The following is a 26519-nucleotide window of genomic DNA, read 5'->3' as shown; positions in this document are numbered from 1 at the left end:
ACGTAATTAGTGGAACACAGCCTGTGAAAGATTAACACATTCAGAGCTCGTCAAAGGGATGTTAAACAGGTTTCTGTCGTTTGGTACGGAAGCAAAAGAAGACCAGCAGAGTTTAAATGTGTACACTGCACTGAATTTAAATGTACAGAGATCTGTTTTTAATTTCCTGATTGGAAATTTTACTTCTGTTTTTGTAAACAGACCACATTAAACAGAAAATTCATATGTCAAAAGTTTGCTGTTGTACATCTTAACTTCTTCAAATGACCCTGAACTAACCTAAAACTTTAAATTCTGCATTTTAAAATGACTTTCAAGTATTTTCACTTGTTTCTAAAGCACTTCATGGTCTCACATGCTGGCAGCAGATGAAGTAGTTGGCCCTCGGGTCCTTGAGCAGCTGCTTGAGGACAAAAATGTTTGTTTCAGTTGATGAAATTAGTAGATTCTCTTTCCTAAAAACCCCCCCAAAATGCACTGCTCTATTGCAGAGGAGTCAAATTATTGCCCTCCAACAAGCAAGGAAAACAACTTTGGAGAAGCTGAAAGTACTAAAGCCGGGTTAAGAAATGTACAACACATTATTGAAATCTGGAAAGAAAAAAAAACTTGACTGATCATGATCACAATCACTTAAAAACTTGGTGAAATCAGATTCGACCACAGTCATCATAGATATGAAATTAAGAGAACTACACAGCTGTGTAGTCTTAAGAAAACCACTTATCTGTGTGGCTAATCAGAAAAATGGGCTGCACGTTGCTGGGATCATAAGGACTGGACTCTGGGGCAATGGTAAAAGGTCATGTGGTCCAGATTTACCTTGCTCTAGACTTATGGCTAACTAACGAGGGGTGATGAAGTCATGCGCCCATCATGCCTCGTACCTGCTGGGCAAGCCTTAGGTTCAGCAAATTGTACGTTTAAAAAAAATGAGGTTAGCTGACTTCCTGAATATACTGGTACATATATATGCTGATATACTCACAGCTTTAACATAGTGAATGACCAGGTTTTTCCATCAATGGATGTTTTTCTCCCCTGATGTCACGGGCATATTCAAAGACGACCATGGCCAGAGTCCAGATCTTAAGGCCACTGAGAATATTTGGGATTTCTGCCTCTCCCATTGTCAAACAAGATAATAGTGAGAAATGAATGCAGTTCTAGATGGAAAAAAATGCTGGATAAATTTATCAAAATGATCCCACGTCGAATGCTGTCATCAGAGCTAAAGGCAGTCCAGATTGTATGATGTTGTTCCTTTTGTGATAGTATTGCTTTCTGGTTTTTGCAAACTCTAAAAACACTTTAACAACATTTCTGAAGTATTACAACGTGAAAGCATTTTCATTTTTTCAAATCTATAAACGTAACAGTATCTAGAAGTCAAATGTTTTGGCCTTCTTTTGCTTCCGTATTTGGAGGGAACATGAATCATGGATCAAGTGTTACGGATAACATTTCCAGTTGGTTTTCAGGTACTAATTCTCTCCAGCATAATTATATTTTCAGAGAAGAGGATTTTTTTCCCAGCAGTGTTAATATTTTTCATCTGTTACTTTACTGATAATAATATTGTAATATTATTAACTATGGGGCCTGTGATCCCACTTTAATATATCCCTGCACGTCTTCTGTTGAATTCCACCCCCCCCCCCCCCTTTTCTCCCCCCCACAGGTAATCAAATATCACACTATACAAATTCACTCAAAGGCTCCAGGCTGATCCCATAAAATAAAAACCTTTTGGATTCAGATTACAGGTGCATCTCTACACTTCCAAATGAGCTTTGGTCTTTCGCATTGTGTGTTTCACTGTTGTGCTGTAAAGGCTGTGCTTCTGTTTCAAGCTGTTAGAAAGCATCAAAGCTGAGAAGTCTTGACAGATTGCTTTGAGATAAACTCAGCCGGTCTCCATCACACCCCTCTCTGGTTTTAGAAAAGGGAACGTAAATAAGACCTGAGCTATAAGACGTGTGTTGCTTCCCCCACGTAAACAAACTGAATCATAAAGAGTAGCAATTCAAACAGTATTGCTCACGGAGTCGGTTAATATTTGATTCACTAATAACTGGCTTGACACATTTTCTTCTCCCGGCTGCTGATACAAAAATAGATAAAACAGTTACTAATATAAAGCATATGTCAGACAATCAGGACTTGGCTTGTTTTCTTCTAATAACCAGTAATTGAAATCAGAAACGGTTACACCCAACAAGAAAATGCAACAACTCTACCTACATCACAGCCCCCTCCCACGCCCCCTTTACTGTACCTTCTCCAGTCAACACACACACACGCACACACACACTTGGTAAACACTGCACAAAGCTACCTTTCACCACAACCACAGGCACAGTAAAGAGTATATATATTTTTTTTTTATCTGTATATGAAACGCAAAGATAAAGCGGCTGCAGCTAAAAAGCCCGTAGACAGTCTGCAGGGTTGTCGGTGCTCGCTGCCGTAATGAAATCGCCTCAAAAGTTTGAATTCCCTCCAGCGAGGCTGAGTGGTGCTGCACTGCGTGTGCTTTCTGTAAGTGTGGATGCAGGTCTGTGTGCTCTCAGGGTGTGTCTGTGTTTTGAACTCTTTAAGAAGTTGATGAACTGACTAAAAACCATAAGGCAAGGGCTTCTGTGTGGACACCCACAGCTCTCTTATAGCACCAGAGCAGGTTAGAAAAAGGTAACAAGTAGGATTTAGTCTCACCTGTTAGCTGTGATTTAATGAGCCGTTTATATTCAAAAAGGTGTCGGAAATTTCTTTAAAGAATCGTGACATTGCGTGTAACCTTCGAATGAAAAGTCATGTTCACAAAACCATCTAACTAACCTACATATAGCATATCCCAGTCAGTCAATGTGTCCTCCAACTGGTGTTTTCTATAAATATTCGACAATCTGAAACACTCATTTCTTCTCCATGATCACTATTGAATGTCATCTCGACACAAACCCTGGCAGTGATGTCAGGGCGTGTCTGACACCTTCTATTATTCTTCACATTTATTTATTCTACTTAAGCTTGAGATGCTTGAGAAGCTATGCTTGTAACTCAGTAGTGTCGGCAGAGAGGAATTCATTAAAGTGTAATAATTCTCACTCAATCTACAGCCATGAAAACGAAAGTATCAATTCTAAGGTTTTACTCATCAGGACAAAATAAATGTGGTCGGTAACAGAGGGGCGTACTAAAAACTGTTCATCTGACGATGTACTTTTAAGACCAGCTAAGTCCTAGATTATTTTTAACATTTTTTCCTGATACATAAAAACCTTAGAATTGACTTTGTTTTTCTTATGACTGCCTTATAACCTCCCACCACCCTGAATGAAACTGCACAGGTTACAATGCAGCGTGATGAAATAAACTTTGGTAAAGGACATTTAAAATTGAAAAAGTCCCTATATTCACTTTATAATTGTCCCATTTATGGGTACCCTGGACGGAGCATGTGGCATGCATGTTTCTAAAATGATGTGATAGTGATTAAAGCTGCAGTCAGAAAAAAGGTGAACAAACAAAATAAGAAAATGAAAAGTCCTCTTCCTCTAGTGCTCCCTTCTCTGTTCTAAACATCCACTAAAATATAATTTCTGATTTAAGACATGATCGTTACCAATCAGCTGGTCACGTCTGATAAAAAGACCTGCCAGTGCAAAGTCTCCGGTCACAGTCCAGATCTTCTAAAGCCTGAAGACAGAGGGAAGGTGAACTGTAGGAGGTTAAATGTCATTTTTTGGTCCAAAGAGAAAGAGTCAGTGCAGTTAGCATGACCAGTAATGGTAGCTCTGTGTATCCACACCTCCGACTCACACATCAGACATCTGGAGAAGTTCTATGGACTATGTAAAAGATGGACACCATAAAGGCGTTCATTGGTTTGGACTCAGTATTTTTGCTATACTAGGTTTTTGGACCCAGAATTAATGATATGTAGACAAAAGGGTGGAGTGAGAGATTTCTTGGATGGTTTGTACCACACAGCAAGCTCTTTTATGTGTTAGACAATTCTATTAGAGGTGCTACAAACAGCATAAACACAGTGGAGAGATCCAGTTCAGTGACTCCAATTAGTAGAGAATGGGCTTAGCTGATGGACCATAAACAGACTATAAACATTTTAATGATTTTAATGCTTTACATTGGGGATTTTAAAGTGGGAGTCTATGGGGACTGACTCACGTTTGGAACCAACCTCAAATGGTTTTTGCGCTTACACACTGGTGTCTCTTTTCTTCTTTTAGCTTTGGAAGTTCCTGTTTGCTGTTAGACCGGCCTTTCGCTTCTTTGTTTACAGGTCCTTATCCATGGCTCCTTATCTCTTCTAATTGCTTTATCTTTTTTGATTTACCATTAATGCATTCTGACTGAGTTAAATGTTTTGCTGTTGCTGTTTGGATTGTCACTCTTTGTTATATCCTAAACAAGCCAAGGCTTGCACTTTGAGGTACATGAACCTCATTCCCAATGTATGAACTAGGATTTTATGGAAGTTCCATGGTGACTAGTTTGACCTCCCCCATGAGTCCCTTTTTACTATTTATGACTGAATGGGTTCTCAGTCGTCTAATGGTAATCTAAAGTGTTTGAACTGAAGGCAGCTGCACTCGCTTTAGGTTCCTGAAGAGGTTTTACTTTTCATTCAGAAGATTGTTTTCAGTTCTAAAGACTGATTCGGAATGCTGTCTAGTGCGCCACCTAAGATCATGAGTTATGCTTACGTGAGTGGAGGCGTGAATCCAAAATCTGAACATTTGTATTTCACAGTCTCTTCTTCTTTAGGTGCAAATAACCCTTTCAGGTGAGAGGTGACGATGTCTTCAAAAACCTAAAAGGAGTCCAGCTGCCTTTGACTGAAGCACTTCAGATTGCTTGTAGTATTTTAAAGAAGTACAGGAACCTTCAGGTGGGAAGCTTTTTTCCTTTTTAATTATTTTACAGTCCCTATTTTACACCATTGTAGAACTGCCATTTTAAAATCTGCCAAACTTCTTGTGCTTTTGAAGTCGATGGGGATGACACAATGGTAATGTCCAGCCTCGTTTGACATTTCCAGGTAAGAAGTTGTCTCTAGCTAAATTTTAAGATAAGGATCTGCTAAGAGGTGGTCTGGAAAATATTTGTTAAAAAAATATAATTACAAAAATTAAAACCTTCTTTAGAAACTCCTACTTGTATTTATGCGGCTGGAGGTGTGGGTACATATGGCTACCAGGTGTAATTTGCTCAATGATCTTTAGCCCCAGCTAAACCGGCTCAGCAGACAAAAAGATGCCATCTACAAAAATTTAAAGGTCATTACATGGCAGTATATGGAAAATAGCATGTCTCATCATAAAACTAATTCATGACTGTTTAGCCAAACAGAGCCATGAAATCGCTTATGCCATGCCGAGCTGAGAAACTGAGTGCAGATGTGGTTGTGTTCCCGTCTCTTCATCACCACTGACGCTGGTTCATTGGACGGCATCGCACTCCCGCTTCCCAGTTGAACATTTCCATTTCCTGCCCATCTGAGACAAAGATGGCGGCGGCGCCGTGTAGCTATGCCCGCGCGCCATCTTGCTGTGCCATTAAGATTCCAGCAAGCTGTGCCAGCGGCAAACCTGCTGTCCTTTAGACTCTTTCATCTGAGTCCAGTGGGTGAGCTCCTCCTCTCCAGAGCTGTTGAGGCCCAGCGAAATCCAACCAATCATCTCCTTGCGCTTCATGCTGCGCTTGTTGTAGACGGATAGGATGAGCGTGACGTCCGAGAGCTGGAAAAGAGCTACCTGGAAGACAAACGTCTCTTTGTAGGTTGGGTTGGGCTGACCTCGACAGATGGAGGTCTTACACTTGGACATCTCATGGCCCATGGAGTTAAGTAAGGTCAGCTTAACATATGTATCTAGAGAGGAAGCAGGTGGAGGAGAGAGTTACAAGGGAAATGATACATCTTTATATATATTTTTTAAACCGTGAGATTCTACAATAGCTTTGTAGTAGTAAAAAAAAGGAAAGAAAATAATTCAGGCACCAGACTTAAATAATAGACCCTTTGTGCAAAATCCTTATGTTTCTTCACCTTTCCTCTTAGTAATCAGCCATGACGACCTGCTGCAGCTGTTTCCTCTGCAGCAAAGAATGACACATTTTCTCCACAAAGCATTCACTTCTGTAATAATGTCACACCGGATGATATATAAGAGCATGACCACATAGGATGCGTTTTTTCTCCTGATCAAACACAAAGCACAGCTGTGAGCGCAGGGAGCGTTACTTCAGTCTTGTTGCTATGCGACTACTGATGTCTAATCTGAAATGGGGGATAATGCTGAAGATGAAAACTGACTGGAGAAAGTTAGTCATACGTTTGCTTGTGTTTGAAAGGATTAGGAGCTCCTTCTGAAACGAACCATGTAGCCAAAATTAATTAATTCTGGTTACGTGGTTCATCACAAATTACCATGAAGAGCTGCTATTATTTGACATAATGACTTATGCTAAAACTTTAGAGCCCGAGGCAGTCTCAAGACATGCTTTGTCCAAAATGTGACTCACATATTGTGCAGGATATACAGGTCTGCTGACACTAAATGAGAATCTGGGTGAGAGGTGTCAGAAACATAAGGGAAATACAAGACATTCGAAAAAGCCTTGAATAAAATCTATGGAGGAACTGCGTAACAGAAAAGAACCGGGAAAAATAAGAAGGTTAAGTTGTTGCACTGAGTGTTTTTCATGATTTATGAATTGAACGCCACTGCTCAGTTCATGGAAACTCCATTTGTTTCATGCATGTCTAAAAATGTGATTACTGCTTCCATTTAAAAACATTTCTTGCCAGCATTAAAGTGTTAATATGACCAATACCTGTATCATGTTCAGAGGGAAATAAAGAAAAATATAGATTTTATTTAGATTTTTTGGGTGTCATGCATTTGCCCTTATGACTTTGGCAATAGACACTTACTGTAACCCAGATTCACACTGGATTTATTTTTCTTTCACTATGCAAAGAGGTCTTCTTCAGTTTTCCCGTTAAGGTCTATTTCTCTCAAGCAGACTCTTTTCTGTGTATGGGCACACGCGTTTTTCTTTCATCATGCCAGAAACTTGTTCAGAAAAGCTTGAACTGACGTTGTTGTTAATTATATATCTGTAGAAAATAATTTTTTAAAATGTGTTTAGTATTGTTTTTCCATAAATTCCCAACTCCAGTGTGTCCAGGGCAGACCCAGAATGGTGAAACACTTCACTGGGAGGTATTCTATTCAAATGCCAGAAGTACCTCAGCTGGGTCTCTCAGTCTGTAGGAGTTGTGGTTCCACTTTGAGCTCCTTCTGAATGGCTGAGCTACTCCCCTGGCGAGCCCAAACACTCATGGGAGGAACTTCATTTCACCGCTTTTTTCTGCAAACGTATTCTTTCGGGCACTGCTCACAGTGTTTGGCTGTGAAGGTAGGAGGGACTGGTACAACTCCAAACTCAAAAAAAGTTGTGTCACTGTGTAAAATGCAAATACATTCAGAATTTGCTTTTCTCATAATCCCATATTTCATCCACAATAAAACAGAGAAAAACAGGTCATATATTTAAATTAAAACATTTTACTTTTTGACTCATTTTGAATTGTTTTGGCAGCAACATGTCTCGAAAACGTTTGGAAAAGTAAGTGATATTACAAAGAAACAGCTGGAAGATCATTTTGCAAATAAGTTCATTCGCAACAGTCAGTAGCATAAAAAGAGCATCTTAGAGAAGCAGAGTTTCTCAGAGGTAAATACAGGCAGAGGTTCACCAGACTGTCTGCAAACTGTGGAAGAATTTCAGAATACGCAAAATTCAAAACTGTCAACATGTTATAATCTATAGTACCAAATATCAAATGAAAGAATTTGGAGAAACCTTTGTGTGCGAGGGACACGACCAAAAATCAGTATTGGATGCCCTTGAAAAAGGCATGATTGCTTAATGGAAATCAGTGCATGGGCTTAGGAACACTTCCACAAATCACTGTCTGTGAACACAGTTCACTGTGCCATCCACAAATGCAGGTTAAGGCTCTGGAAGCTGCAGCATTCTGACTACAGGGAAGAAGGAACATCCAGATTGTTATCAGCGCTGTTCAAAAGCCTGCATGCTTGATGCTATGGGGTGTATTAGTCCCTACGGACTTGGCTGCCTACAAATCTGATCGCATCTTTTTAAAGAGAGTTCTGCATCCATAACAACAGATCGGACGCGGATGGGACAACCTTCCTCTCCCAGAAGCCCAGCAACTGGTGTCATGGGTTCCCACATGTTTACAGACTGGTGTTAAAATAACACAGTAGTAAACTTGATCTTGTCCCAACTTTTTTTAGTGCGTGTTGCTGCCATCAAGTATAAAATGTGCCAATATTTTCCTTAAAATAGTGAATTCTCTCTAAGTTTTGTTGTGAATAAAATAAGAGTTTATGAGACTTGCAAATTATTGCACTTTATTTTACACAGCTTCATTGAAATTTAGCTTGTAAATTGGCCGCTTCACCTTCACACTCGGCTCACTCTTCACCAGAGTGGCACATCGTCTGCATTGATGCATCAATCCTGCTAGCCTCCTGTTCCACTCCTCTCCAGCTCCTTATCAAGACCCAGAGGCAATTGAACGCGTCCACTTGAGGCGCAACTTGTTATCAAGACCCCGACGTCCTCTAACTCCTCCAAGTGGGGCAGCAATTCATTTCCAACCTGGAGTGGGCAGTCCACCCTTGTCTGGCTGAGAACTGTGGCCTTAAATTTGCAGGCGCCAGTTCTCATTGCTCAAGGAAGCTTGCACAACCAAATGATCTGCAAAAAACCCTACTGCCCTCTGCCGCTGCACTAGAAACTCTTTAAATAATCTAATTTTTAATAATCTGATGAATAAAAATGATAGTTTCATTTGTTAGTATTTATTTTAATAGTTGCGTTATGCAACTAATGCAAGCATGTTGCCAGGTTTTCATGCATATAGGGGCTTTTAATGTGAAACAGAACAGAAAAAGCACTTGCTGCTAGTACGACTGCTGGTGCATAATTCTAATATGTTATTATATGAAGCTTTCAGATGAGATATGAAAAAACATATTTAGCTCAAGACCCTAGCAATCAAAGACAGAACATAATATATCGAGTCGGGATTAAAGTATCTAAGAATTCTGAGCTTAGAAGCACGACTTGTACCGCTGATACTCGCAGTTTGCGACATTTTCCACCTTTTATTACCCCGCTGATCACATTCCAAAAAACAAAATCCCGATAAAGCTCATTCATTTAGCCCAGAAGAGGAAAAAGCAAAAAGGAAAAACACTGCCATTATCAAGTGATTTCAGCATTCACGCTTTCCTTATTCACTCCTCATTTCAATGCAGAAATCATGGCACAAACTGAAGCCATAAATCCAGCGGAAAGTAAGCGAGGCAAGACTGGCAATCACAATGGATCTTTGAGAGTGTTTTGCCCCTCGTCTACAGCCATACTCTGTAATAATGCTGTGTATTATGTTCCAGTCTAAGAGGGGTATAAGGAATGAATTGCTGAGGGTTTCATGCTGTCGAGTGCCAGCTGCCTTCCAACGCCTAGCTCACCGCCTTCAATCACACATTCAGTTGCTCTCTTTGACATAAAAGCAGAGTGAAAAAAATAGCCTTGATTTCTTTTTTGACTGGTGCTGAATGGGCTCTGTAGAGCTGTGGATGTCTTAAGTGGTCAGTAGCGGTGATGCATGGCTCTTTGGCATTGTTGCTGAATGAGAGGGGCTGCGGCTGATGATTAACTTGACTCGTCGGCTCGGTACTGTTTTGAAATGGCAGAAAAGAAGCTTTGAAATTGCTCCGCATCTTTCACCGTGCTCTTTCCACTTTGTAAGGACGCACAAAGTCAATCAAGGCCTTCGTGAGGATTTTGCACAAAGGTTTTTTTCAGTGTTGCCAGATGCGACTATTTTCCAAGTACAATTTGAAGACTAGAAAGTATGTGGATATGCTATTCAAGAATGTACAAACAATATCAAAATCTGACAGCTAGTTATTAGTTAGAGACATTCACGAATACATGGAACATGGCAATTAATGGAAGGACAGTACAGTGTGGCTTTTAGATGAATATTTATGCAACTGTATTACAGAAGTCCTGTTTATGTTTCATATGCTGGAAGCAAAGCCGAAAAATGTAAAATGTGCAAAGCGTACTGTTCGAATTAGGCCAGCACTCAATGACAACATCTCCTTCTTGCTGGCTATCAGACACCAAGAAAACTAGACTGACATAGCATGAAAAAGGCTGAGTGAAAACACGAAGGACTTCCAGGCAACACAAGAAACGGGCAAAGGAGGCAGGAGGGGGTATCTCAGATGCATGCGTGATGTGATACGCATTCAGAAATACAGCAAGAAGACTTACAGTACAACAGCCGAGCATCTTCATGGATGAGAGTTAAAATGCAATAAGAGTCCTATGGTCCAAAGTTTACATGAATTTAAAGAAAGTCATATTTCAGGTTTTATGGGAAAAGCTTATCTTATCAAAACTGCTTCCAAGTGAGAATTTAGTTACATTTTTTCAACTTATTTGGGATGGGTGCAAAGAGCTTGGGCTCCCAATATTGCATAAACAGTTGCTGTTATATGTAATTTACATTTTTATAGCAACAATTGTTTCATAATGTAAAACCTATAAATTACAGAGAGACAAAGTTAATCACAATTATCATGTAATCCAGTAAGAGTAAGCACTTGGCAACGGTGGGAGCGAAGAACTCCCTTTTATGAGGAAGACATGAGGAAAACCAAGCTCAGGAAGCGGCAGCCATCTGATGCAACCGACTGGGGGATGAGGCGACATTGAGTCAATCCAACATACTACAGCATCAAATTAGATATATATTAATGATAGAAGCCAGTTAAATTAGTGTGTCTCCAATCAACAGTCATTCCATTTACTTACATCTATTTGCATCCATGAAGATGTATTTAAAAAAAAAAAAAAGGATGTGAAATTAACACTGATGACACTTTACAGGGAAGAACAGAAACTCACCTCTGATAATATAAACCTGTCCACCTATCAAGTGTTTTAGACAACAGAACAGTCCATCTGACAACAAGGGTTGGACAGCAGTAAGAAAAACAGCGGACCAAGATGTCAAAAAGGTAGTAGGGTGAGAGAGTTTCAGGTGCAGACATAACAGAAGATGCAAGGAAAGAGAAACAGGGTCAGAAGGCCAACAACAACAACATTTGCACAAAGTTCAACAAGAGGCAGTTTTTGTTTGAACTTGCTGCTCAGATCCCTGGAAGCTGACTGAGGAGGCTGACCGGGAAATGAGGGAAACCAGAGGAAAACTGAAAAGCAGGTGGTGGCCGAGATAGAGTACACTATCTCTGATTCGGAGAAGTTATACGCTGTGCATAGTCCCTCTCTGACTGAACGTAAGGAAGCGCATAGTATGTAAAATATATAGACTATGACTACAGATGTTTACAGGAGATACAAACTCCTATGCACAGGCTCAACTTGTCCTCTTCCGCTCTAGCATTTGAAACATTAAAAGTGTTTTCCTGCTCTTTCTCGAACTGGACAACAAAACGTTTTAGGGTACTTACTGGGTGGTTTGTTAGCAGCCAGGTTTTTGAAGTGGATGCCTTTGATGACTTCCACAGAGAGACGTCCTGTTGTGGCGTTGTAAACCAGGCCCACGAGGATCTCCGGTGTGGAAGCCTGACTGACTGACTGGAATGACGAGGCGCTTTCACTGCATGTCATATCTGAGAGGCTGACCTGGGATTCGCCACCCTGAAAGAGTTGGCAAACATTCAGAACATTCTTAATATCAGTTTTTAATTGTTAAGGATTTTCCAAAACACAAATGAATTACAATTCAAACAGCAGTTCACTACACCCTCCCTTTACTGCTCTGTCCCAGCAGGACGTCAAACTCCTTACTTGGTCATTGTACTGAATTTTTCGCATTCATCGATCACGTCAAGTAATCACTCTCAGACAGACGGGTGAGGTACGCAAATAACTGCCATCTACTTTATAAACACAGACAGATTGCTAGCATGTTTCAATCAATCTCAGTCTGTCTGTGCCAATGAGCGCAACTCATCTGTAATCCAACACAGTTGTATTCTGGTTATATTCCTGAATAAAGGCAAAGCTGCCGAATACCTTAATGCCTATTTGATTTTGCAAATCACCGTCATGCAGTTACAATGTATCCAGTTTTCCGGTTTCAAATCTACGAGGTTCTGGCTTTGACTTCTTTTAATACACTACATACATGATGTATTTACTATCACAGAGTGTTGGTTTAGGCAAAATAGTGTCGTATAGTACACGCTAAATAATGCTAGCCACTATAACTTGGATATAAAATATGGTGGTAGCCAGAGTGGGATTAATGATCTGTTACTGAAATCACACTCAGTGGATAACGGCTTAACCAGGATAATCCTACTTTTGAACACTAATAATAGTAACATTTACAAAATAAAATTTGCATTTGATTCATTATTACCTCAAACTGTTGACTGAGCTCTTAAAGTCATCAGAGAGTGAGGATGCTGGACTAGGCCAGAAGCTGGCCATGGAGAAGAACCGTGAGGAAAATAAATCAGATTCAGGGAAGATTTTAATATGATATCTCCAAACAGATAGCTAACCCGCTAAAAAAGGAGCCTGTATTAGGCTGGGCAAGCTAACATTTGAAGGTTACGTAATGCACATCTTTTCTTTATACTTAAGGACTTGTGTTTTTGGATAGGCTAAAAATACTCTTTACATTTTTAGTTATCTTATGTTCAGTGAATTAAGCACTGAATGTTGCTGTATTGGGTTAATTCAGCACCTGGATATCTACATAAATAAAAAATATTGTTACTAAAGGGAAAGAAAACTAATATCTGACAGATTCAATGCAGGATAAATAGGTGCCTTTTAAGGCTGCCTTTCTTCTTTGTAGCCTTTGAAATAAAGTGAGCGAAAGGAAAAAAATAAGTAAACTGATTATTGTTTATTCCCTAAGATGAAATGGAGGCAGTGTCGCACTACCATCTACTCCTGAGAAGCATTAAAAGCCAACAAGCAAACAAAACAGGCAGTTCAGTAAGAATGATCTGCAAAATGTGATCTCACTCTGAAAATGTTATCCAGTTGGATGAAAGATCAATCAACAAAGAGAAGTAATTAGTGAGGTGATGAGTGGCAGCTTGAAAGCCAACACCTGCTTTGATCATCTTACCGGGAGTGCACAGCATGGGTCTAATGTGACCGGCACCGACATTTTGCCCTGAAGGTTGAGCTTGGTGAGGTAGAACACCTTTTCCCCGAGCACCTTCTCCTTCTTCATTCGTCGCATGCTGTAAAGGCGAAATCTGATAGCATAATTGCTGATCATCTCTGACTCCACATGGCTGAAGCGGAAGGTCTCCGTGAAGATGGGGCACGGGCCTCTCTGGATCCCCGTCTTCGCCCTCTGTTTCTTGGTGGGCAGAAGCACCAGATGAACCTGCCAGGAGATGTTACCGGTGCGCTTGTAGCTGGGAAGGTCGGTTACTGCCATGATGGTTACAGACAGCTGCTGCTCCTCTGAGTTGTAGTCAAACACGATGTCGAGGGTCCCGTATTTTGCAACAGGATCTGGTTCATAACCTTTCGGTAGCTGGGCTGCTGATCCACGGGCTGACATATCCTACGGAAACCAATGAAATGTTCAGTGTTCAAAATAACACCTCAATCTAAAGTATCACTCTGATATTGCATGACTGGTATTTACCTCTGGGCTGAGGACAGCTGTACTGTCACTGGGCACGTCCTCCTCATAGCCCTTGTTGAGGTAACTCTCAGTCTCGGGGCCGTCGCTGCCCTCACTGGGACACTTGCCAAAAGAGAGGTGGGGGCTACCGCTGGTGTGGGACAGATCACACTTGGCATCACCCAGATCTGACAGCGTGCAGGACATCCTCGGAGAGCCATTCTCATCCTGATAGGGCGGTGGCTGAAGCTCATCCAGTGGCGGCGTCCGTCTCATCCTCTGGATGCAGTTGACTGGTTGGGAGGATATAAATAGATAAAATAACAAAATACAGACACATCATAACACATCGTTTAATAGGAACCATTAAAGAAAGTAATTTGGTTGCACACATTTACAGCTTCATCAGTGCTTCACTGTAGCAGCAGGTGGTGATATTCTGTATTCTCATCATCATCAACAAACATCATAGCATCAAAAGACCAAAACGGTCTTAATGCCTTCCAACATACCCAGCTTGTCAATCCAATTAAAAGCACTACATCCATAAAACAGGGTAAACACATATCTATTCTTTTTTTCTTTTTTAAGCAAAAACGTAACAGACGGGGGTTGAATGGTTTTCAAACTGGAGGAAAATCGTGCATTTCTTAAAGACTATTTTCAGCCTCTGATTTGGCGAATGTGAGCATTACAGCAGAGTAAATAAATAAATGGAGCTCTGTGGCACCGAAAACAAAGAACACTGTGCAAAGCTACAGAAACACAGGCAATTATTTTCAATTTTGAAGGTTTTGATCTTATTATTTATTTGTAAACAATGAGAGAAATGTAAAACTTTAACAGAGTTTAAGTAACTTCAAGGACCTAAAGTATTTAAATTTTTACAACAGGTTGGGTATGTAGCCCATTTAGTACATATGGTAGTGGAACACCAACTACAGCATGTATTCAAAATCAATCCTACAGACTTAAAAAAGACACAGATCTTGGCATTGCACGATGGATTATGTTTGCAAAGTTTCATCTGAAGAAACCACAAGACCTCTCGAGAAATGCCCTTCGGACAGATGAGAGGTGATTGGCCACACTGTACAGCATCACATTTGGAGAAAATTAAACACCAACTGTCAGCACCAAGGTGGAGGCGTGATGATTTGGGCTTGTCTTGCAGCCATGGGAGCTGGGCAATTTGCAGTCACTGAGTTGACCATGAAACAAAGTATTCTAGAGTCAAATGTGAGGCCGTCTGTCTGACAGCTAAAGCTTGGCCCAAACTGGGTCATTCGACAGCACGAGGACCCCAGGATCCCAGGCACAGCAGCAAATCACCTTGATGTGTTTCTTTTTAAGAATGGCTGAAAAAGAAAGAAATCAAGGTGTTGCAATGGCCCAGTCACAGTCCAGACCTCAGCTCAATTAAAATGCTGTGGAAGGAAAGCAAACGACAATGAACTGAAGAAGAGTGGGTTAAACTTTCTCCACAGTGTTGTGAGAGAAAACAACGACTTCAGTTAAAGGTGGGACAACAAACTACTGAGTCACGTGGTGTACTTAGATTTACACGTGACATCTTTGTACATCTTATTAAAGATTAACAGATAATAAATTAATTGTAACAATACCAGGTGAGTCTTAATGTTTAATCTTCAATTCTAACTCTATCAGTATTATTTCGATCTGTAAATTTGTCATTATTATGATTTTGTTTAAAAATTTTCAGACTTCTTTTTCAGCCTCACAAACAGATCTGATGCAGCTGCCCTCATGAGTATAATAGCTCTGCGAGAGGAATCTTTTGAATGCACAGTCTAAATAAAACATCAGATACACACCATTAAAAGGACTGAACTGAATACTTCTTAATCTGCCACACATTTTATGCCTCTCACCTTTCTAAATGATTCAGTTGCCTGGAAGGCAAAGAGTGAGGCTGTGCTGAACATTTCTGTGGCACTTACAAAGAAGCCTGAATAGTGTTGTCAGCTGCATTCTCAAACCTGACTCCTTTGTCCAATTTGGATTCACAATAACTGAGCAGCCAATGCTAATACTCCCAGAGGGACGCTGGTGAGGAATGAATGCTTTAAACCCAGCCTGTTGCAGAAAAAAATAAGGGGGCAGAGAGAGAGAGAAAAGAAAACAAAAGATGAAGAAGAACATAACTTGAAAAGAACGATCTCTTCTTTCCTCTAACTTTTGGAAAAAGCCAACACTGTCATGACGTAATCCTCTCCAACACAATGTTCCAGCTTTCTCCCAAGTTCCTGAAACTTTCACTCTTAATAATGTCGGTGAGACACCAGCTCAAAGTGGCACATATCAGTGGCAGGATAGAGGCAAAGGAGTCTTAACTAAGTGTCATGGAGGGCTTGATAAAAGGAGCAAATCCATTTTGAGCAGCTTTTTCCCGCTGAGCCGGGGGCGGTTGATTTGATAGAAGCTGCCGTGTAAAAGCACTACTCTTTTCTCCAGCCCGCTAATTGGGACGGTTACCATTCTTCCCCTCGTCTCACCCACCCTTTCATCCCTTCTCTGCTGGCGTTCGCCTTGTTTTGCCTTCTTGTACCTCTTCAAGTGGGAAAACAGTTTGTGAATCTCGCCTGTGAGAAGCAGGTAAAAATATCTCAGATGAAAAAATGAGAGATGCTGCATTCGGTTGTCCTTTTCCCAACTGTAAACAGGAGGAAACACACCTGACCTCCTGATACCTTTCTAAAAGTTTTAAAAGGAGTTAAGCAAAAATATCAGCGTCGGATAATGTAGAAGGCTAAGTGTAAAGAAAACAGAAGTGCCATCACCCCAATTCAAACAAAGCAGGTGAAAGAAGCAGATAGATTTACTATATTACCAATAAATACATAAAACTGATATTTATTCTCCCTGTGAGAAACCAGTTGTGTCAGTGTTAAAGCCACTTTCTGCATGGTGTAAATGCAAACAAGCTACTACTTTATCATTAGTTTTTTCCCAGAAACACACTGAGAAGAGCTGCACCACATTCCAGCACTGACCTCACCAACTTGAGACAATGCTTTCAGTTCCAGACGTGCCCCAGAAGTGACCGTCTGCTCCGTATCTCTTAAAATAGTGGATAATCTACTCATTCATTCATTTATTTATTTAACTGGAAGCTGTTTAAAGCTGCACAGGGCAGATGAGGAGACAGGAAGTCAGAGACATCAGGAACCGAATGGAAAATTCAGTCAATTTTCAAAATAAAAGACCTCATACAGACTAAAGTCTCTGATTCTAAAACACTCGATGGAAGGACAAAACAAGGACACCCAGTATGAGTGCATGACTCGAGTTACATTAACAGTTGCACACCCTATTGTAGACCTTTTGTTAGGTTTTGTATTGTTGATTGTCATTTATGCTTAGAAATATTTAACCATATATGCTTAGAGGTGTATAATCAATTGTGTAGTGATAGGATGTGTGATCTTTAGCAGGCTGCAAAGGCTTGGTGTGCATTGCGCACCTACATCCTGGGAACATGGGAAGAGGTCGTACCTTGTTTTATTGTTTTATGGTAGGATAAACGTGGCTATATCTGTTTTAGGCTAAGTGCCTTTTGTTTAGATGAACTGTTGGACTTCCAGACCAGCAGGTTTAGGGAAGTCATTTATGGGGTCACACTCTGACCCCCACACACACACACACACACACACACACACACACACACACACAGGCAAGGTACTCTTTGTTTGTATGTAGACGGCGTATGTTAATGAACCTATGCATATTCATGTAACCTCAATAAAAGAGCAGTATTACGGGGGAGCGGACGAGAGCAACTGGGGTCAAGCGAAGGAACGGCGTTTGTCCGGTTCTCTCCCGTGCACGAGAAACATGAAGAACTTTGCCTACTTCGTGTCTTGCTTGCGGTGTAATTATATTGTCTTCAACGTTCCAGCGAATAGGTTCAAGCTACAAACCTATCACCTTTTTACCCCCAACTTTATAGATCCTTAAAAACATATAAAATATGCTTGAAGATGTGGCTCTGTGGAACAGTGGACTGAACCCAGCTGCAATGTATTCCAGTTCTTGTGTGAAAGCTATATTTGAAAAAAATAATTAATTTATTCATTAAAGAATCTGAAACACAGCCGGGATCTATTTTTCTGGCTTAGCATGGTGGTAGAAACTAAATCTTAATCCTGAAGACAATGTACAGGACTGGAACTACTTGCTGGAACTACATTTCACTCAAGAAATAATCCCTTAAAAATTGTGCAGAGTATAGACTATGACGACTGAATGCCCTCCTCCCAGTTTCAATCCCCATTTATTCTCTGTCTACAATATTCTTTGTAAAACATGTGCTCAGAGGTGTGGATACTAAAAATGGCTTCCTTTTGCTTCTGAGTTGCAGCATATGAATAAAGCTATCGTGATCTCACTTACACCTCACCGATTTTCATGTGAGAAAAGTGCTAAATGTGCAGGTTTGAGTGCGAGATGAACAAAATTTGGCTGAGAAACATTCTCTCACTTTTGTTAGTTAATGCTTCAGAAAATGTTTTTTTGCTCTTATTGAGCTGGTTGGGTAACCATTCAGAAGTAAACAAGGTCTTTAAAAATGTGGCCGACTTCCAACATGGCACCAGTCATCGCTGCACCCTCATTCACAAGTGAATTTTGTTCTATGTGAAAAACTAATTTGCTTCTTTCCAAGGTTTATGTTGGATTTTTAAAACCACTTTCATTCAAACTGAATCAAATCATGAACTCTGGATTAATTAATTGAGCTTTCTGGTCAGAGGTAGGCCAATCAGCTCTGAGTAAAGTGCATGAAATAAAGCCACAATCAATGAAACCTCATCCCCAACCTCCTGTAGCAGATGGCTGCTGTTTCTGAGCCTGGTTCTGCCGAAGGTTTCTTTCCTGTAAAAAGTGAGTTTTTCTTTCCCACTGTCACCAAGTCATCGGGGGTTGTTTGATCTTTGAGTTTTCTCTGTGTCATTAGAGTGTTTTACCTTACAAAATAAAGTGTGATTTGGTGATATATAATTAAAATTGAACTGAAACCATAGCAACAGGTAAATTAACAGAAATGTGAGTGTCTACCATATTTCTCTTAAAAGAAAATAATAACAAAAGAAAAAAAGAAGAGTTTTTTTTACATAACAGAACAGTTTACATTTAATCTTTAAATCTAATCATTATTATTTTTATAATAACTGTTTGTTTTTTTTCACTAATTATTATAATTATTGCCAAGAGCAAAGTACAGGTGACAAGACAAAATAAAAATATGGATACAGTGACAACACAGTTTATTTATGGACCTACTCATAATCATATACAGCAAATGATTTGGAGGGTCCATTGACCATAAGCTGAAATCCTACTATCCACATGAGTGAGAAAACCATCAAAAAGCACTGGTACATGCTGTGCAACACGGTTCTCAAAGTGGCCATTAGAGCAGGGGCTTACTTCAGAGAAGGGAAACCTTAGATCATTTTTCTGCTTTCTGCTTACTTCCTATTTTTGGAGTCTGAGTGAAGCCACCGGGGCACCCAAACTCTGATTCTGCAGCTCTGGCACAATCCTCCTCATGTTTTATACATATGTCCTGAGGATGAAGCTCTTCATACTCAGACAAACACAACAGCGGTAGCTGTGGGTGTGGAGAGGAAGCTTTTATGGCTGTTTGCTTGAAAAAATAATGAAATGCGTGTCCTTTAGCGCTCGTGGAAAATCATGGAAACGATTCACCTATTTATCTAATGAAACTTTCCATATTGCAGACCACAGCCATCAAAGCCTTACCACAGGGAGGAAAATAATGATCCTCCAGTACTTTCAACCGAAGTGCAGCCACGGACGGACAGAGTTTTTACCTCCTCTTTGGTTATAGTCGAGCAACTATAAGTAAGCTGATTATGATCTGATGAACCAAAAACTTTACAGAAGGCACACAAACAACTGCTTTTCCTTGAATTTGTTTTCTTGGCAGCCAAGAAATACATCATCTGCCAGTTATCTGGATAATCCTTGAAACCTTTAAGGGTATTAGAATCATGAGGAAAAAAATCAAAACAAGACCTTGCGTAGCTAACATGTTGTCATAAATAAACCGAGTAAATTTCAAATTATTGCTGGCAGGCTCTTGTGACTCAAATCCCTGCTTCTCTCTCACGCACAAAGAACACTCACTACGTGACGTTCCTGCAACAGGCAAGTAGTCAGTGATGGATTTGTGCAAGAAAACAAACATGACTTCAAACCAAAGTAAACAGCTCAGTCAATATATACTCACCAGCCACTTTATTAGGTACACATGTCGAACTGCTCGTTAATACAAATATTGGCCAATCACATGGCAGCTACTGTTTGCACTGATCTAGACATGGTCACAATGACATCATGAACTGAGCAAACTAAGCATCCGATTGTCTGTGTGTGTGTGTGTGTGTGTGTCAAAACACTATCAATCCAGCAGGGAAATTGTTTTTATTATCGACACACAATTAAAAATTATAAATATGAAAGAAAATGTAAATGCTGCACCGGTCCGTTGTGGTGAAGAGAGAGCTGAGCGTAAAAGCGAAGCTCTCAGTTTACCGGTCAATCTACATTCCTACCCCCACCTATGGCCACGAGCTGTGGGTAGTGACCGAAAGAACGAGATCGCGAATACAAGCGGCGGAAATGAGCTTCCTCCGAAGGGTGGCTGGCCTCTCCCTTAGAGATAGGGTGAGAAGTTCAGCTATCCGGGAGGGGCTCAGAGTAGAGCCGCTGCTCCTCCACATCGAAAGGAGCCAGTTGAGGTGGTTCGGGCATCTGACAAGGATGCCTCCTGGGCGCCTCCTGGGTGAGGTGTTCCGGGCATGTCCCACCGGGAGGAGGCCTCAGGGCAGACCCAGGACACGCTGGAGAAATTATATCTCTCGGCTGGCCTGGGAACGGCTTGGTGTGACCCGGCCCCGGATAAAGCGGAAGAAGATGGATGGATGTAAACTTTCTCTACTAAAAAATAAGTAAAACAAAGACGCTAAAAGCTCCACACCCACAGCATGACTGACCTTGTGGGTAAGTTTATTGAGTCTGCTGGTACCTGCTGCCTCAGCACACCACAGTACAGATGATGGCACAGGCCACCACAGGCTCATACAACACTGTGAGCATCATCGGGGAGATATTAAACGACCTCAGTCGTCTCAGAAGTTGATAAGTTTTTGGAGAGCACTTCTGTGTTTTTAATGAAGTTTATTTTACTGTCATTGTGAACACCAAGACACCTGTAATCTTCCACTGTCTCCACCCAGACCCCATAAATGCAAACAGGAGCCAGCGGTGTTCTCATCCACATACAGTTTGCCCAAGTTAAGCTGCAGATGCTTTTGCCTGCATCACATAACAAAGTTACCCACCACAGCCTGATACAGCCCACTGTGGCTGAGTTATCAGAAAACTTTTGAAGGTGTCAGGCCTCAATGCAGGAGTTAAAGTCCATGGTGTAAAAGGGGAAGATGAGGGAGAGGGGACAGTGCCCCGCAGGGATCCCGTATCGCTTACTACACTTACTGTCCGACACACAGTGCTGCAGGCGCACATACTGTGGTCTGCCAGTCACTTAGCAAACTATCCAGGTCACTAGGGAGGCATCCACCTGCATCACTGTCAATTTATCACCAGTAGAGCTGGCCTGAAAGCACTGGAGAAGTTCAAAAAACATGATTCCCACAGTGCACGTCAGTTTGTCCAGGTGGGCGTAGACATGGCTGAGCAGGTAGAGAATGGCTGGGAGGCAAACTGGAGAGTGGCGGACATTGTCCTGACACTTTGGGCTCCTTAGAACCAACTGAGCATTGTTTGAGTCTACAGCCTCCCTGATTATTGTCACTCCTTTATGAGCACAATGTAATCATTTTCTGATAACAGGTCACGTCACAAAGCTGAAACCATCTCAAACTTGGCTTCTTGAACATGACAGTGAGTTCACTGTACTCTAATGGCCTCCACAGTCACCAGACCTCAATCAAATAGAGCAGCACTTGGATGTGGTGGAACAAGAGATCATGGATGTGAAGTCAACACATGTGCAGCAACTGTGTGATGCTATCGTGTCAATCTTAGAGGAATGTTTTCAGCGCATCTTTGAATTTGAACTATGAAGAGTTAAGGCGCAGTATTAGCAAGGTGTATGTGGCCAGTGAGTACATGTAGTGCATGTAGTGCAGTATTTTCAAAGTAAGCTTACATTTGAGGCACCAGAAACAAAATTCAGATTTCAATGATTACCTTTGGGACAATATTCTCTAGTTGGCTCCTTCGTGTCTCTAAATGAAGGCAGATTAAACATAAATTCATTCTAAAGTTTTGCTAGTAAGAGTTACCTGAAAATCCTGGAGTATAATATTACTGAATAGCACTCATTTCCCCATGTGGGATTATTTTCTATAGTGACCTAAAAATTCAAAGCATCATCTGAAGATAACAGAGACCATCTAGTGGATATCAGGAGACGCTCTGCTTTTCTTCAACAACAACCTTGTGCAGCCCGTTGCCTCTCTGCTAATGGAGTCAGAAGCACGCCATGTACTACTTCTCTCCCAGCTACGCATTCAAACGCGGCTTTAAATAGACTGTGCCAGACACCCGGCACTTGAACCCACTGTCTTATATAACACAAAAACTGGTTCAGACGTGATTCACCAATCAAGGACCCTGGCATAGACTAGATTGTTTTTGTCTTTGAAAAATACTGTCAGACACAAGCATTCCTGTCTGGGTGTGACGAAAACAGGCAACAACAGCACTGCCGATATATTTCTGCAGGATGGAAAAACAGGTCAATCGGGGACTTTTAGATGAATTTGACATTCCTTGTAACAGTTTTCTTCTCTATGCAACAGATACATTTGCTTATTTGCTTTCCCTAAAGGGCTAGTTTCACATTTAGGGGCATAGTGTAGGATGGTTCTTACAGGGTTAGATGGCAGGCTGGATATAGAGGTGAAAGAAGCACCTCAGGAAGCCACGAGCTTAAAAAACATCCATTGTAAGTGTTGACATGCACAGTCTCTTCATTTTAGGCAGAGCCAGTCTTGTCATTTATGCCATGCAAAGCTATTTTTTAAGCATAAAGTTGGGTAAACATTTACTGAGGAGAAAGTCAAGAGTGGCTTTTTGTATAGCGTTAAATCAACACGATATGCTTCTTGGCCAATAACGTGTCAGATGAATAACAAACTAATCCAAGGAGGTCAGTGCCAGCGCTCTTCTGTGACTGAACCCACCTCGACAAGGGTGAAGAACAATCGCAGCGATGGCGAGTCGGGCAGAAGGGAAACATAGACGTGTTATAAAAAAAGAAGGAAGAGTGCGAGGCTGCGGCTGTGCACATTGTACAGACAGTTGACTGTTTCACAACCCTCCCACGGAGAGTGTGCTGAACGGCAGCCTCGCTTTGATCACCTCTCTAGATTAACTGACAGTGTGTGTAAGTGTGTGTGTTACACATATGGTGTTCTTGTGTTTGTTGGTACAGAGCTGCAGAGGACTGTGAGCATTTAACTAAAACTCCCTGAGGTGATATGAATTAAATATCTGAACTTCTCACTGTGTCAAATCTGTGGATACACGGAAAACATACAAGACGGTCAAATGTGGGAGGACCCACCATCATCAGCTGAGGCTTCACTGCTGTAGCCATCATAATCAGCAGTAAGCGGGCTGTACTTCTGCCGGCTCTCCCAGCTGAATCCTCCAGTGTGCTTGGCATTAGAGGACACCTTGGCTCCTCCTCTGAGGCCCTGGGAGCGGCTGACCGCTTCCTGATACTGACCCATCAGTTCATCCTCGCTGTCTGACGATGAAGCCTGCAAGTCAGCGTCGGAGTAGACCTTATCTGTTTGGGGATAGAGGACAATACAGTCAGTTCCACAATCATTTCCCTCCACACTGTCTTATATAATCACAAAAACTGTTTCAGACATGATTCGACACACACAGTGTATATTAAATTAAAACAAAAACAATCGTGGTGTGATTGAACTGAAGACTTTTAGCATTAATTAGAGGTATTTTTAGGAATTTGCTGGCTTTATCTGAGGAAGTTTTATACACAGTCACACATTTTGAGGGGCTTAAAAGTAACTTGACTACTGACTGACTGTTTTATGGCCATGTGAGGCCCGTTACCTCGTTATAGAAATAAAAATTATGTTGATAAAAGATCTGGAACTACCTGTCTCCTGGAGCTCTCAATATGAGACCCAAAGAGATGTCCAATCAAGTGAGGGAGGCCGTTAATCATTCAATTGAAAAAACAAAACAAAAACAAAGAACCTTTAGAAGTGACCAAATCAACAAACTAGTACATTTTTTTTAAAAATAAAAGGAAGCATTCACTGGAAGAGCTGAAAAAACCCCACAGAAGATGACAAAAGTGGATGATGACAGGCTCAAAAGGTTGAAGGACATCGTGAAGGATTTGAATGTAGCTGAATGAAGGTCGATGAAGTTCATAATTTGCAAAATGAACATTGCACTGTATTTAATAAGGCTTTAAACAAGAGATTAAGTCTATAAGCTCATCAGGTCGAGTGTTTGGTACATTTATTAGACCGCCTGTCATAAAAGCAAGAAAACACAAGTTATTTAAAAAGCTGTTTAAAATAAAAATGATATTTATCAGGTAAAAAACAAAGTGAATTCTTGTTTTAACACCCAAATCTGAGCGGACAACCACCAAAAGTAATTTTTCTGTTCAAGAAAGCAAATAAATGATGGAAAATCTGGCATCTTAATCAAAAACTAATAATGTGCATTACTTTGTTTTTCTGCTGTTTCTAAAAGAGTAAAATTGAAAATGTTTGGATAACAACAATACTTATATTTTAGCATGAAAGAATATGATTAAAGAGCTTGCACACACTGGTGGAGTAACCATTACAAAAACATAAAATTGATTTTGAGAATCACCAATACTGTTAATTTAGAACATCTGAGGATTAAACCTCACACTGGGTGATGGTCTAATAGGTTTTGTAAGCACTACATGTTTGCTGATCTGATGGGATGTCCTTCCATAGACAGCATTTTGAAACCAGAGGAGATGCCCCCTGCTGGCTATTAGATGGAATTCAGGTTTAAGACAATTTTACTTTGGCTTCACTTTAAGAAGCATCTTTTTATATATAAAAATAAACACTGTATGGGTGGAAACAACAGATAAAATCAATGAGGGAAAAAAATCATTGCACTGGTTCTGGCAGCTGTAGCTTATTGGATCATTCTGAACAGAAAGCTCGTGATCGCTCAGAAAAGCCTTTGATAAGTAACTGCAGTGAAAACAGAAGAGCCCTGTGATTAAAAAGGAACATCTGCACCCTCATCCTGCGATGTTACTCTCTCCTTTTGGTTTCTCCTCCACCAAATTACCTCCATCACACATCCAGTGTGATGTAGTGACTGAATTCAGAGAAATTTACAAGATGTTTAAAATTCTGCTTGTGTTTTCAGTCTGTGTGTCATTTACTCTGATGTCATATACTCTTATGGGTTTTCTTGTTTATCTTGCCAAGTGGTTCTACAACATTTCTACTGGAATTATCACTCAATGCGACTCTTTCTTCATCACATATTAAATTTAAATCTCTTCTAAATTCGATAGCATTTATGGACTAAAGCATCCTTTAAACGAGTCATAAATTTGTCAAATGCATAAACTCATTTAGTTCGGTTAACTGATGGTTAGCCAAATCTGCTCACCTGCTTTGGTTGTATCAATCCAGCAACAATCATGCAACTTTCAATTAATGCCTTTTGAGTCACAACAACAACATGCTATCATCAATGCTTTTAAAAAAAGAGCTTCCAAATGTATTTATTAGCTGTGCCGTGACAGACTGGCAGCCTGGCCAACGGCGGATGAGATATTCTCCAGGTGTTCTCCTACGCCCCATTCCTACGCGCCAAAATGAGATTTTTGTTGTTTTAAAAGCTGAACAGGTGACACGTTTTGAAACTACTACAAAGGTTGAAAAGAAACTGGATAGATTTGTAACAGGTGTGTTTTACAAAAGCTAATGGACGTGATCTGAACACAAAAGCACAAATTGCCAGAGCCAATTTGCCTTCCACTGCAGGCAGGCGAGGGCGTCTCAATAAAAGCTGCTGCGTTTTCACAATACCATTTAAGAGACCCTTAAACAGGCAAACGTGTGATTCCACACGGAGGACAGATTGAGATTGAGTGAACCAAGACTTTCAATAGTCTAAACTTTGAACGTGTGCAGCAACCTGAAGTCACAGTGGAGGCTGTTTAAACAGTAATGAAGATTATTTCCAATAATGAAGCTGCCATGGTGCTCTGTGCACAGTTGTTACACAGCTGACAACTATTCATGGAAAACATAAAAGACTTTTTTTTTATCTTTGCCATCCTTAAATATTCAAACTCTAAGTCAGGCCTCGAGGGCCGGTGTCCTGCAGGTTTCAGATGTGTCCTTGATCCAACACAGCTCATTTAAATGGCCAAATTACCTTCTCAACATGTCTTGAAGTTCTCCAAAGGTCTGATAATGACCTAATCATTTGATTTAGGTGTGATATCTAAAGCCTGCAGGACACCGGCCCTTGAGGCCTGGAGTTGAACATCCCTGCTCTAAGTGGTCACTTAAAGACTATAGTTAGTTACACGTCCTCTCAATTAGAAGAAGGTATTTCTCAATGTGATGCAGATGCTCAGTGAGGGGATAATTAAAATTAGGGAAAGAAACACAATAAA

At 40.7% G+C, this 26519-nt stretch overlaps 1 protein-coding gene across 4 annotated transcripts in view; it reads right to left on the bottom strand.

The window, feature by feature from the left end:
• Positions 1–1677: 1677 nt before the first annotated feature.
• The window catches only part of syt14a (synaptotagmin XIVa), a 52342-nt gene continuing 27500 nt past the window's right edge, over positions 1678–26519 (bottom strand). For 2 of the 4 annotated variants that reach the window (XM_086274058.1, XM_086274059.1), the window contains 6 exons: positions 23409–23636; positions 13790–14061; positions 13256–13705; positions 11616–11805; positions 11050–11106; positions 1678–5896 (listed from right to left, as the gene is read on the bottom strand). In XM_086274058.1, the coding sequence (XP_086130184.1) occupies positions 5583–5896; positions 11050–11106; positions 11616–11805; positions 13256–13705; positions 13790–14061; positions 23409–23636 (1511 nt within the window). In that variant the 3' untranslated portion in view covers positions 1678–5582. Of the gene's footprint in view, positions 5897–11049; positions 11107–11615; positions 11806–13255; positions 13706–13789; positions 14062–23408; positions 23637–23975; positions 24107–26519 lie in introns of those variants that run through there. The other 2 variants (XM_086274061.1, XM_086274060.1) reach the window with 2 other exon arrangements.

Source organism: Aulonocara sp. 'chitande type north' Nkhata Bay, linkage group LG19, assembly GCF_057382095.1.
Source record: "Aulonocara sp. 'chitande type north' Nkhata Bay isolate Kocher_YH1m ecotype deep benthic linkage group LG19, A_spYH_male_GT1.1, whole genome shotgun sequence".
NCBI lineage: Eukaryota > Metazoa > Chordata > Actinopteri > Cichliformes > Cichlidae > Aulonocara > Aulonocara sp. 'chitande type north' Nkhata Bay.
The sequence above is the reverse complement of the archived record's forward strand: the minus strand, read 5'-3'. Positions and strand labels throughout refer to the sequence as shown.